We start from the raw sequence: 13,742 nt of genomic DNA, 5'->3' as shown, positions 1-13,742 counted from the left end.
TCATATTTCTCAGCAGTTGTCAGAGTTTGACTGGGGAGAACTGAGACATCTAAAAAAAACTTGAGCAACAGCTGTATTGTGAGTGAATATAGAGATAAAAAAAAAAAATCTAACTCTTCAGCTAACTCACATTGTGTCTGGAAGCAGTGAGAGCAAGGTATAACGTATTTATCCTGAATTTTTACCTCAGGAAAAATGTTTTACTACCCCGAAGTCCTGCAGCGGCACTCAGGCTGCTTCTCCACAATCTGGTGAGTGAATGTAGGGGCTTAAGGCCTAACATTTAGATTGATCATTAGATATGTGTAGAATGAGAAATTATTTCAACCACCATATTTAAGTTTTTTCTTAAAGTCACATTAATGTGTAAACTGAATGATCGGCAGCTAATTTTAGCATTACCTTAACTAAAGCGGCCACTGCGAACATTAGCTAACTTTAACTAAACTTATAGCATAGCTTAGTAAGTTAACTTTACAAAGCTAACTGTATAAGTGACCAGCACATCATTTCTGTCATGATGGGTATGTTCAGGGCAGTATGGAACTGTTCATCTTTTTGGAACCTGTTTGTTTTCATGAAATACCTAATATTTCAGTGACATGGTAACGTTACTATGATATGAAGTCACACTAATTCACATGTTAATCAATGCTATGATTAATAGGTTGGCAGCCACCAAAGGTGTCAGGATCACCAGAAGGGAAGTTCTGAAAGTAAACGTCAACCGAACGTGGTAAGGCTACTACTTGACAGCACATACACATTATTGTATTCGGTTGGCTTTGTGCAAAGCAGCATGACACAACTTACTGTATGTGTGTTCCGGTAGTGAAGACATCATTGACTACGTGATGGTGAATGTGCAACCTGCCCACCCGAGTCTGCCTAGACCACGTTTCTCCCTCTACCTCTCCTCTCAACTACACTATGGTGTTGTCATCATCTACCACCGCCAGTGTGGCTTTTTGCTGGGTAAGATAGAGGCTTGAAATGCCCACTCACAGTTCTAGATAAAGCCTTGTCTAAAGACCACAGTAGTGGTAATTGTGTTTCGAAAACAGAAAACACGTGATATTTATTGTTTTCTATTCCGTTGTAGTAGTATTTGTCATATTTTAATGTTGTATTTCTTTGAGATAAAACTTTGATTGTTAATTGATAATAGGTCTTTAAGCTACCAACCAATATACTCATTACAGACTTTTTTTTAGACTTTTCTTGAATAACCTGCAAGATGTTTGAAGGATCTGATAGTCAGTGACTGTCTCTCTTCAGGTCTCTCCAGCATTCTGCTTCATGTAGCAGCACAGACATAGCGTTTCTCTTGAAAATATTCAGTTTTGTCTTTTCTTTGATGTTCTTTGATCTCCGTGCTTTTTGATGGGACAATGTGACTTTTGCTTTTTGTTATCTGCTGGCGCCTGCCTAACTACACTGCCCAGATACTTGTTCTGTGTTTTTTCTTTATTGAGATGTATGGACATTGGTTGGACATCCATTATCTGCATGGTTTTAGTCTCTTTTCTGCTGATGTCTATGAGATCTTCTTTGCAGTTGTTATTTTGTGCTGCTTCTGGCAGTGTTTAAGTAATGACTGGGAATACCTTGGTGATTTGAGTGCGGTCAAAGGGCTAAATCAATTAGTGACACGTACCAGCCCAGCATTATCGAATGTTGCTATTGTCACTTCGTTTGACTTGACTCACAGAATTCCATCTGCTTTCGCTCCACCCACATTTGCGACTTTCCATGATAAGCATGTTGATGACATCACATGGAAAATATCTGAACAGGTTACTCTGGATTGTTGAATGTGAGTTAAGTGGTTAAGATGACTGCCTATGAGGCTACTGCAGTAAAACTTTCACAAAACACCTGTGCATAGATGACCATTCTGTTCCAAACGTAGTGTCTGCCTTGAGCACTTTACTGGTGATGGTGTCCCTTCTCTGGTGCTTTCTTGCACTTCATCTTCTTAAGTGCTTTTAGGATCTCTTCCTTTGTTCGAGGAGTGCAGTGGACATCCAGTTCATCTGTCTGTAGCTGGTCTGTTAGTGCAGGCTCTGATCTGATCAAAACTTCCTTGAAGTGTTCTGTCCGTCGTTGGAGTTATTTTTCTTCACTAGTGATTTTCTCACCTTTTTTGTTCCTTACCAATCAACTTCCTGGGCTAAAGTTTGAAGCAGATTGTCAGGTGATTCCTAACTTTCTACAGCTAGTTCTGCTTCCATAGCTAGGTTTTCATGGTATTCTCTTTTGTCTTGTCTTAGGCTCTTCATCTTCTACTATTTCACTTGTTTATTGACTTGAGTATTCCAGTGAATATATTTCTTGGAGTCTTTCTGATTCTTCATCCATCTTCATTCACCTCAGCCTCCTCCTCGTCTCTACCAGTGTCCATGACTCCAGATCTAATCTTTTCTGTTCTTGGTGCCTAGTATGTATCCACATGGATGTTGATAGCTTTCCAGGTTGCTTCCATGCCATTGCTGGTGCTACTGAGTGCTCCTTGGAATTTATTATTTAGGGTCCAGGTTAATTTCTTAGTTGTGTCTGGGTTCTTGAGTTTAGGAGTGTTGTATCTGGTTGTCTCTGCCTTGCGGCCATAGGCTAAAATGTGGGGGATCTCAGAGCAGGTCGGAACCTCAGAGGTACAGTACGCCTTACCCACCTACCATTCCACAGGCTGCCTCAGTATCACAGTATCACATAGGCATCTTTAAAGAAACTTCACCAGATATTGACTTTAACTCGCCTCTGAAGAAGCTGCAAGGCTGTGATCACAAAAGACCCCATTTAATGTTGTGATTGAAAATGCAATGCATCAAGAGAGGTGATAGAACCCCATAACCCCTCTACATGACCTAAATCAACTCAAAAGCTCATGAGCATCAGTCTACAAATATTCCCTTTTCACTCACGCTGATAAAAATCACCCCCATACATCAGGAATGTAATTGGATCGATCTAGCCCTGATAAGCAAGTCAGATCAATAGACTTTTAACATTTTAACATTAATCACAATAATAAAATTAACTTCAGGATTGTTGAAGAATACCATCATTAGGGCTTTTAAGGAGCGATAAAGACACTAACCACACACACTTGGAGATAATTGCTAGGGAAATACGGTCCAATGTGATCGGGTCATTTGTTAAAGCTCTTTGTATTACTGACACGGTGAGATGTGTGGAAATTGGGTTTTAATGGTACATGCCTGTGTGGACTGGTCTTTGCAGAGGAGATCCAGCAGGCGATTGAGAGGCTGCTCCGCTCGGAGAGGCACGCCCGCATCGACATGCAGGAGCCAGACAGGTCAGCCGGACAGAGTCGCACTCACCTCCACACACACCACCGCCCTGCCTCCGAGCTGTGACTGTTACTGATGGCGCTGTGCATGGATGGCAGAGTTATTAATGATGGCCTGTGTGGTGTGCACGCTCTCTCTCCCTCCTCTTGTCTCTTTCTCTCTCTCATTCTCTCCATCTCTTCTTATCTTCATTTCTCTCTCTGTCACTTTATATGTATATGTTTGTGTATAACACACATATATATACACCTTCCTTTTTCTATATCAATCTGTGTCTCCTTCTTTTACTTCCATTCTCTCTCACTCCCTTCTTTTCCCCTCCTCTCTGTCTCTCTCCTTCCCCTCGCCCCTCCTCTGTCACCCTCTATTCTCCCATCTCCCCTCTCTCCCCCTCTTTCTCTTTCTCTTTCCTCTCTTCCCTCTCCCTCTCCCCCTCTCTCCTCTTCATCCTCCCCCTCTATTACTGTCTATTATCCATCTCTCTCCTCCCCATCTCTCCCCTACATCTCCACCCCTCTCTATCTCCATCTCTCCCCCTCTCTCCATCTCTCCCTTTCTCTCCATCTATCCCCCTCTCCCTCTCTCCTCTCTATCCATCCTCCACTCTCTCTCTCTCCAGACTGGCTCTAAATAACCCTGACCCAGAGGGTCTGATGGGGGAGGCCATGGAGCCTTTCTTTGGAGTGATGGGCTCAGAGTTGCCAAGCCCATATCAGCTGGCACAGGTAATACGCACACACATACACACGCACACTTACACACACAAAACATACATACACACAGACATTCAGGGAACACACACACATACATGCATAGCCAAACCCCCCCACACACATATATATACACAGATACACAGGTAATACACACACACACAGTAACTCTCTCACACACTACGTGCACATGCAGACTGTAGCAGTGAACACTGTGGTCTCAGATGCCTCTGAATGCAAACCTGTGTTCTCTGATATCCTTTCAAGGTCATTTTATAAACGGTGATTCATATCACACACACACACCCATAAATATGTTAAACATGGAGGTGTCTCTCAGTGGAAAGAGGTGAGGTTAAATGTGGAAGCGGAAATATAATCGAGGCAAAGAGACTTTTCATTTTGTTTTTACCACGGGGCGTCAACTAAGTCCTTCTCTAAAATCAGTCCCTGCCGTCACACCAGCGGGAAAAATTGCGATGGAAAAAAGAGATGAATGGGTTATCACGTGACACGCTCAGACATAGCACCCACTCAGCATCACAACTCAAGCACGGGGCAAAGCATAGAACAGCAAATCAATATTCCTCTTCTTAAATATGTTTTGTTCGTGTGGACTGGTGATTGCACCCTGTGTGTGTTTGTGTTTTCTCATCAGTCCTGGAGGTTCATGGAGGTCCATACTCCAGAGCGCCCCCTAGTGAAGGTCCCGAGAAGGTCCCAGCCTGAGGGTGAGTGGGTCGGTGGGATGGGCTCAAAACGCAGGGGAGGGGGGAGAATTTGTTCCTCAAATAACCCAGTGTCACTGGACCCACGTCCTTGGGTTTGCCTCGTGTGTGTGTGTGTGTGTGTGTGTGATTTTTCCCCTACCTCTCCTCTCCTCCCCTCGGCCCTTTCTGTTTTTCACACTGGCACCATTTGAACCCTCTTTATGTATCCCTTACACTCCTCTAACTCCCACTTTCTCTTTTGGCAGCTCCTGGCCACACTGCGTCCCCAGACTGCATCACTCTTAAGGAGAAAGAGCTGACAGCCTTGTCCATGCTGGAGGTAAGTTGGCAATATCCTCAGCAATGGCATACAGCTGAGCTACGGTTAAGGCCGAATTATGCTCTGTTTTAGACGTAACGCGTAAGCACGTAAGATACACAACCCCCCCTTGCGCGGTAAAATACCCCCCCTTACGTGCTTAAGTGCGTCGCCCAAAATTCCTGACTATGCGACTAAAACACTACGGCCCTACACAGCTCGCAAAGGCTGTGATTGGCCGGCTACCACAGCCTTTCACACAGAGTCTCAAGTTTCCGGGTTAATAGCATACAGTCTTTTTTAGACCCAGACATTTTTTTAAATCATGAATACCCTGCAGACCGTCTAACAAGCCTTTTCTTATGGATTAGGAACAAACATAACAGAAGAGGTCCGAAGACATGAACTCCTTTACAAATCCTCTTTAAACACTTATAAGGACGCTCAAATTACCGCGAATATCCCATTCTCACCCGCGATTGTTTGGAGAGAATGTGGTCATTCACGAACAAATAGGTACTTTCATATTCATTTTCCGCCACTTGTGAGTCATGGTGATATCTTTCATTGAGTTCATATTGACGTGAATCCATCAATTGCACCAGCGAGTTTGATAGAATGAGCCCGGTCTGCTCATACAAAAGTTAACAGTAACCTGCCGTTACCTTGTGGCCAGCACCATTGTAGTTACAAGCATTGACAACATGATGAGATTCTCTCGCCGTTTACCACCTCATCTTTGAATAATGTAACTCATAAACACATCGTTTTAAAGCCTGTCGCAGTCATTAAAAGATGTCAATAAACGAACTTTTGCGTCATGTGCTGTCTTTTTCGCCACTGGTACTGAATTGCCAACATTTGTATTTTGTGTAACACATGTATTCATAACATCAAGCCTTTCGCCCACTACACTTTCATGCTCCGGTAAGATTTTTTCCTTTGTCCTGCTGCAATAAATAGGCTTACTTAACTCAAAAAAAAATCTACAGTTCTGGCGTCAATTTGCTTTGCAACACGCAACACGGCTCACAAGCCTTGCAACACGGCTCTACGTCTAAAACGAACCTTAAATCGAAACTTGTCTAAAACAAGTTCCTTGTGTAAATTATGTGCTTACGCCTCTGCGTCTAAAACGACCCTAAATTGGCCTTTAGTAAGCTAGGTGTAGCATAGACATACCTGTTCAAGATATGTTTCTGGTATGCTGCTTTTTGATGATAATAGTTTCCTCTTAAAGGTTCAGGCCCTGATGCTAATACCTTGTAATCCCATACACCTTTTGCCAAATTCAACAAATCGCTCCTCACAGTCCTCTAGCTGTTATTTCAGTGTGTGCGCTCCAAAAAACAATGGTGTTCATACACAGTCGTAGCTCTGTAGATGGGGGAAAACAATTTCAGCCAATCAACCCAGAGCTTCAGGGAGAGGTCGTTTAATTGGCTTTTGAGCTAAAATATGAAAACCCTTTTGCCAAGAACGCTGGACTGCATCCATACAGCTCCCTTACTAATGTGTTTTCCGTCACAACAGCTTTTGTGCTGTTTGTGGAAACTCTTTACCTTGCCCATGTCTCATTCTCTCCTGTGTTTGTGCTCCTCTGGCAGTTTGGAGGCGCTGAGCTGGTGGAGCCCACCGCCCAGGAGATCGACATGCTGTTGAAGGAGAGCGACCACCTGATGGAGGGAGAGAGAGGTGCAGGAGAGGCATAACACACAACACACACTCATACACACACACACACACACACATGTGGTGTCATGTTATATCACACACTCGTACACACACACACACACACTTACACACACACACACACACACACACACACACACACACACGCACACACACACACACACATAAACACACACACACACACACAGGAGAGATGCAGATGCAGATATCACACAGGCCAGCGTACACACACACACACACACACACACACACACATACACACTTACACACACACACACACAGGAGAGATACAGATGCAGATATCACACACGCGTACACACACTCACTCACACACACACACTCACACAGGGGGTCCAGAGTCAGGAGGAGAAGAGAGTAGCTGTCATCATTGTATTCTGTGTGGCACCTAAATATGCCACGTAGACGTGTTGTGTAGAGCACAGACGTGAGAGCTTTTACTCTCTTAGCTTTCTAATCATGCAACATGTTGCACACTCCTGAATAAAGTCTAAGAGGGTGGAGAGAGAGAGACTCTGATAACCCTCACTTCGCACTGGGCCAATAAACTACCCTGGAAAAGTGGTGCAATAGCCCAAAAACACAACGCAACCCTGTTTCTAAAGTAACCCACTTTGGCGAAACATACGTGACCCTGATAACACTGCCTGCTTTATGTTCTCTCTCAATGGGCCAGACCACCTCCTCTCCTGTGACATTCATAAGTAACTAGTTAAATACACGTAATACAAACCTACATTTATAAAGTAGATCAACCACTGACCTCCTTACAGTTTCGCCTGGGGCTTCATACAGACATCATCCATCCCCGCTTCCTGGTCTATCCCAGAAGTATTTCACGCATGCAGATGCATTGTGGGTGAGCAAGAGTGACGTCAGAGAGAGTCAGTAACGACTGGGATAAACTACCGATGTTACACCAATATACAGTTTTTTTATTGCAATGAAGATTGTCAAGTCCATATGGACTGAAATTTCCTTGCAATGTCTGCACTTCTTGCGCTGTCTATATTATGCCCTGTACATGTTAAAGAAATAGAAACATTTCTGTTTACCAGGTTTACTCCAGGATTACCAGAGGGGTGCTCCAAGTATGTGTTTTAGTAACAAACCTGGGTAAGGTAACTCGGAGTAAGTGGTAAATCTCCTTATAGAAGAGCCCTATGGCTTCTTTCTCCTAGCAAAACAAAACCATAGGGCTCTTCTTTTAAGAGGCTTACCACTTCTTCTGAGTAAACTTACCCAGGTTTGTCAGTTAACCCCTGGTGAACCTACTGGAGCTGAACATGTATTGTAACCTGACATATTAACGCCCCAGACATATTAACATCCTCACACGGGAACATGTTACTTAATATTGATTTTTTGTGTCAACCAGTATAACGGATTTGCCAACACGCAAAATGTTGCCCAAATGGGGTATTTAACTTGTATGTGTGCAAATAATTGCAGTTGTACAGCTTTATTTAGTGTACTAGACAGCGATTTATTTATGTGTGTACAAACCGGCATGGAAAGAACTGAACGAATTCGATTTCGCGTCGAGATTTTGTGAGGGTCATACAGTTTTCAACCGACACAGAGACCTCTCTCCCTCTTTAAATTAAATTTCCCGCTTAATGCAGAGACGACGACCAAGTTAGGAGATGTTCACGAGAGGTTATGGGTCCTGATAATCATACTTGATCATATCGGTAAAATTTTTGGCTAATCTCCTTACACCACACATATCACAGGTAAATCACGAAAGGCTGTTAATAGGTACAACCTCCTGTATCAGCTTATTTTGCGTGTTGGTCTACACAACGGAAAATAATGGAAAACACGTTTCAGTTGAAATCCAAACAAGTCACCAGTCGTAATCTAGACACCCAACGCTACTGAAATATGTAAGATTGATTGATTAAAGATTTTTCGATCTATAAATGTTTTTAACTGTTTGTCACTTTTTTAATAGCTGGCGTTAATAGGTCGGGTTACGATAGTGCTGTAATGGTTCATTCATGTGTTTCATCACCATTCAGAAAGAAGCCAGTCGCGGAAAGGGTCTGTGTCAGATCAGAGGAACACAAGCATTCAAAAAGAGATATTGTGGAGGAATGTCTTATATCGTGTTGGCAAGTGTAAGCGGGGTCAGGGTTATATTCAGCAGCGCGTGTCGGGGTCCTGTTCGGCCTGTCAGGATTTACTTTTATGATACTGACCGGTGGACTGTACATTATCCCTTACTTAATCACCACTCAGAAAAGAGCCAGATTAGGGTCTCATTCTCTGCCACAAGTCAACTGCTGTCTAGACCAGTGGTTCTCAACAAGTAGGCTCCATGTTTATGTTTAGAATTTTGTGTTTATTTTATGGTTTGAATTCTATCAAATTTGGGTCACAACTTAATAACCATAAGAAATTGAGGATATAAAGGCCCAACCAGTTCAGAACCACTGGTCTAGACAGAGACTCCCATTAAGGGTCCGATCTGTCCTTCCTCAAAGGGTCGATGCATATAGTGTAATTGTGAATCTGAAGCAAACAGAAAGTTTAAATTGATAAAACAGCCAAAGCGTATGAAGTTTCGCTCAGCTGTCATTCAGTGCGGGCACATGATGGCAGCACTCCGATCCGATCCGATTCTCTCCATGGGGGGTTAACTGCTCTATCACAAAGCACATGGCAGTGACAAATCTAGATCTTGGCCGCGTCAGTTCAAATCAAATGCGGAAATGTTTACATCTGCTACCGTTGATTATACAGTAAATACGTTGTGAAATGAAACAAAAACACACCACAGTTAAAGTTGTATTAGTATTGATTGATTCACATCGATATGAATGGATTACATGACTAACAACTGGTGGAAAAGTAATATGAAAATATTTGTTCACTGAATTAGCGCGTTCTGTCCCAAACAGTTTCAAAGTTTCAGTTTCGGTTTCAGTATTTCAACGTGAATGAGAGGGAGCACAAGAACTGAGTGTCTAGCAGCGATTATCATATCATAGACATATATGATGCATGTATATGTCTGTGGGCACGATCTCAAGCACGTGCAAAAGTTGTTATGTCCAATTTGAATCTAGATTCGAGAGACACATGCGCAGCCAGTCCAATTCCCAGCGGAATCGAATCGTGTATCCAGGGGTTTACATCGGAGTCCAGTCGGACTCAAGTCGGACACAATGAATCTAGATCTCTCTAATTTAAATCGGACTGAAATCGGAAATTGGACACATGTGTCCACACTGATTGTTGATGCCCGAGTCTGCTTCTCTTTCAGAGACTGGAGAGAAGGAGGAAGAGAGGGAGGCAGACACAGCCATGATGTCTGCAGAGCAGTGAGTGATGTTTTAAAGAGATTTAAAGGTTGAAAGGTGAAGATGAAGTTTTTACCATCCAAACAGACATGCTGTCTATAAAGCACTGCAGCACTGCCTGCTAAAGCATATCCATAGCCTCAAGGGCTGGAGATATTACAACTTTACATTATGGGCTAGTTTTTACCTTTTGACCCAATAAAACTACTTGCTTCAACTTGAACCTCAAATGAAAAGTGTGAAAGCAGGGGAGTGATGGAGCCTGACATATGACCCCAGAGCAGAAGGTTTTTAGTCTCATTGTCTGTCTAAAGGGATCTTGCTAATCTTTTCCTCAATCCTCTGATTGCAGTGGTTTTGCAATTTTGTTAATTGACTCAACTTGACATAATAGCCAGTGAGTGTGGCTCATAGCTGGTAGGCTGAAGGGCTTTGAGGTATTTTGGACTAAGTTCAGATCAACCATCTCATAATAACACGTGCTTAATTGTCTTAGTGCACAAAGAATGAAGGAGACAATGGAGACGGGACCTCCAGAGGACGTTGCCATGGATAAGATCGCCATGGAGATGACTCCTACTCATAAGACTTGTCCTACAACACGAGAGGGCAGTGAGCTAGACAAGGGGATGATGCAGGAGCCCTCAAGCTCTATAAGCCTGGTGTGTGTGTGTGTTTGCGCGTGTGTGTGTGTGTGTTTGTGTGTGTGTGTGTGTGTGTGTGTGTGTGTGTGTGCACTCCCAGCAAGGTGTGTGTAAGTCTTTGAAAGAGATGTGTGTGTGTGTGTGTGTGTGTGTGTGTGTGTGTGTGTGTGTGTGTGTGTGTGTGTGTGTGTGTGTGTGTGTGTGTGTGTGTGTGTGTGTGTGTGTGTGTGTGTGTGTGCGTGTGTGTGTGTGTGCACTCCCAGCAAGGTGTGTGTAAGTCTTTGAAAGAGATGTGTGTGTGTGTGTGTATTTCAGGTTCCATTAGCCCTATCCACTGTTGTTCCTCAAGACTTGTGTGTAATGAGATCTGATTTGGCATTGTAAAGAACCTGCATCAGCACAGATCTCTTTAAATATTAAAAATGTCCCCACCTCTCTCTCTTATATCTCTCTTTCCTTCTCTCCCTCTCTCTACCTCTCCCTTCTCTACCTTTCCCCTCTCTCTCCACCTCTCCCTCTCTCTTTACCTCTCTCTACCTCTCTACCTCTCCCTGTCTCTCTACCTCTCCCCCTCTCTCTACCTCTCTCTACCTCTACCTCTCCATCTCTCTCTACCTCCCCCCTCTCTCTCTACCTCTCCTCCTCTCTACCTCACCCCCTCTCTCTCCACCTCTACCTCTCCTCCTCTCTACCTCTCCCCCTCTCTCTCTGTTTCGCTCCATTCTTCCCTCCGCCTTCCTAACTGATGCCTGACGCTCCTGTTGTCATGCTCCCCTCCCCCATAAAATCACCTTTTTTCTATCCCCCTCATCCTCCCACCTCCTTCTCATCTGCTATTCCTTTTTCTCTCTCTCTTCCTTTACTCACTCACTCCCCTGTCTCTTCCTCTCTCCCTTTTCCTCTTCCCCCCTCCCCTTCCCCTCTCTCTCTCTCTTGGTCTCTCTTTTCCCCTCCCCCCTCTGTTTTTCCTCTCCTCTCTTCTTCTGTTTTTCTCTTCCTTGCTCTCTTTTGCTCACACTGTCTCTTTTCCCCTCCCCCCTTTCTCTCTCTCTCTCTCTCTCTCTCTCTCTCTCTCTCTCTCTCTCTCAGGAGCCACAGCTGGAGGTTCCCCAGCACAAACGGGCCCTGCGCCGCCAGCTGCTGTTCGCGGACCAACACACGCAAATTTCCCAGGGTGTAATGCAGGAGCGGATCGCGGACTCCCTCGTGGAGACTGTACCCATGGTGTGACAAAATCTTTCTTTTCCTCCCCACTCATTCATTATACATCACTCCGTTCATGCAGCCATTATTCTTAACCCTGCCACTTGGGACCCACAGCACGGCATGGGTTGAATGCCGTGAATAGATGTCACACCCACTAGGTTCTCACACTGCTGTTGATTGGTGGAGGCCATCGGTTTCAGCCAATCACAGTCTCGATAACTGACTGAAGAATCCCATCAGATGGGGTCAAGGCAGAGTGACATACAATATACATGGCTGTTGGTTCTGATGTCAGTTCATGTGTATATGTATATTTTATATGCATCTTTACTCTCTCACTCTCTCTCCCATTCTTTCTCTATCTTTCTCTTTAGGCTGAGGTGCTTCTGGAGTTTCCTGCTACGTCTAGGCTCTCAGTAGATGAGCTCTTGAGCGCCCCCTGTGACGGTAAGTCATGCCGCAGCTCCTCCTCCAACCGAGCAGAAAAGTGGCTTTAGAGGCCCACTGATTTGCCCGTAATGACTATTGATTTAGGCACCCCTGCAGCCTTGTACGCTCTCTCTCACAGACACACACTCACACACACACACACACACACACAGACACACAAAGATGTAGGCCTGCCCCTGAACCCAGGGTTATGGGTTTATTATGCACCACAGGGAGTTAGAAGACCTCCGTCAGGCCATACTGTATGTGAGGTGAGTGCTTGGCTTATATGAGTGTGTGTTTGTGTTTGGTGGCTGCGTGTGTTCTTGTGTGTGGAGGTTGGGACACATGAGTGATCATGTTTGTATATAAGTGTGTGTGTGGTTGTGAGTGTGAGTGTGAGTGTATAATTTTGTGTATAAGTTTGTGTTTCTGGTGTTAGTGAGTGTGTGTGTGTGTGTGTGTGTATGTGATAGCTGGGCTTGAATGTAGGTATAGGTCCTGTGATAAGTAAAATAAGTGAAGTGTGTGTGTGTGTGTGTGTGTGTGTGTGCGTGCGCGCGCGCGCGTGTGTGTGTGCGCGCATCGTGGCATCATTACCTATTGACTTCTCGTCCTTCTTCCTTCTGTCTTAAACAGTTATGCTCCACCCTGACCTGCTGTCGCTATGGAAACAGTGCACCATCCTGACAACCCACCCAGGGAGGCGGCGTGCAAGAGAGGAGGAGAGGGAGGCGGGTCAGGAGAGGAGCGAGCTCTCTTCTGAGTTAGGGGGACGACTGGAGGAGAGAGAGCTGGAGAGGAGGAACAGGGACTCCAGTGTGCAGGAGGTGAACAAGTGCAGCTCACACACACACACACACACTTTAAAAACACTGTCAAAGTACAAAAATACGTTCTCAAACACACGCACACACACACATACACACACACACGCACACTTTAATAACACTGTAAAAGTACAAAAATGTACTCAAACACACGCACACACACACACACACACACACAAGCACACTTTAAAAACACTGTAAAAGTACAAACGTACAAACACACAGCGCGCACACACACGCGCACTTACAAACCACACACTTACACACTAACACTGCTCAAAAAATACAGACATACATACACACAAGCAATCACAAACACACACACCCACATTAAGACACACTTTAAAGATACAGAAATACATATGCACGCACGCTCATATACACCCTCACACCCATAGACTCATGCATGCACATGTACAGTGCTTACTCTCTCACACAAACACATGCACTCACAAACACATGCACTCACACAAACACTTGTGCTCAGTCCACTGACAAAGACACACACCTGTGTTCAGTCCACATACAAAGACACAAACACATGCAAGCAGACACTACTCAT

At 44.3% G+C, this 13,742-nt stretch overlaps 1 protein-coding gene across 1 annotated transcript in view; it reads left to right on the top strand.

Annotated features, from left to right (window-relative positions):
- Nucleotides 1-195: 195 nt before the first annotated feature.
- The window catches only part of rec8b (REC8 meiotic recombination protein b), a gene marked incomplete at both ends in the record, with an annotated part of 16,200 nt that continues 2,653 nt past the window's right edge, over nucleotides 196-13,742 (top strand). Inside the window, 13 exons of the mRNA XM_080855473.1 lie at nucleotides 196-251; nucleotides 668-736; nucleotides 833-975; nucleotides 3,244-3,319; nucleotides 3,934-4,039; nucleotides 4,683-4,755; nucleotides 5,001-5,074; nucleotides 6,661-6,748; nucleotides 10,035-10,092; nucleotides 10,577-10,733; nucleotides 11,808-11,939; nucleotides 12,296-12,368; nucleotides 12,990-13,180. Coding sequence (XP_080711599.1) covers nucleotides 196-251; nucleotides 668-736; nucleotides 833-975; nucleotides 3,244-3,319; nucleotides 3,934-4,039; nucleotides 4,683-4,755; nucleotides 5,001-5,074; nucleotides 6,661-6,748; nucleotides 10,035-10,092; nucleotides 10,577-10,733; nucleotides 11,808-11,939; nucleotides 12,296-12,368; nucleotides 12,990-13,180 — 1,296 coding nt within the window. The remainder of the gene's footprint in view (nucleotides 252-667; nucleotides 737-832; nucleotides 976-3,243; nucleotides 3,320-3,933; nucleotides 4,040-4,682; nucleotides 4,756-5,000; nucleotides 5,075-6,660; nucleotides 6,749-10,034; nucleotides 10,093-10,576; nucleotides 10,734-11,807; nucleotides 11,940-12,295; nucleotides 12,369-12,989; nucleotides 13,181-13,742) is intronic.

This window comes from Sprattus sprattus, assembly GCF_963457725.1.
Source record: "Sprattus sprattus genome assembly, chromosome: 17".
NCBI lineage: Eukaryota > Metazoa > Chordata > Actinopteri > Clupeiformes > Clupeidae > Sprattus > Sprattus sprattus.
This window is presented reverse-complemented; position numbering and strand designations above follow the sequence as displayed.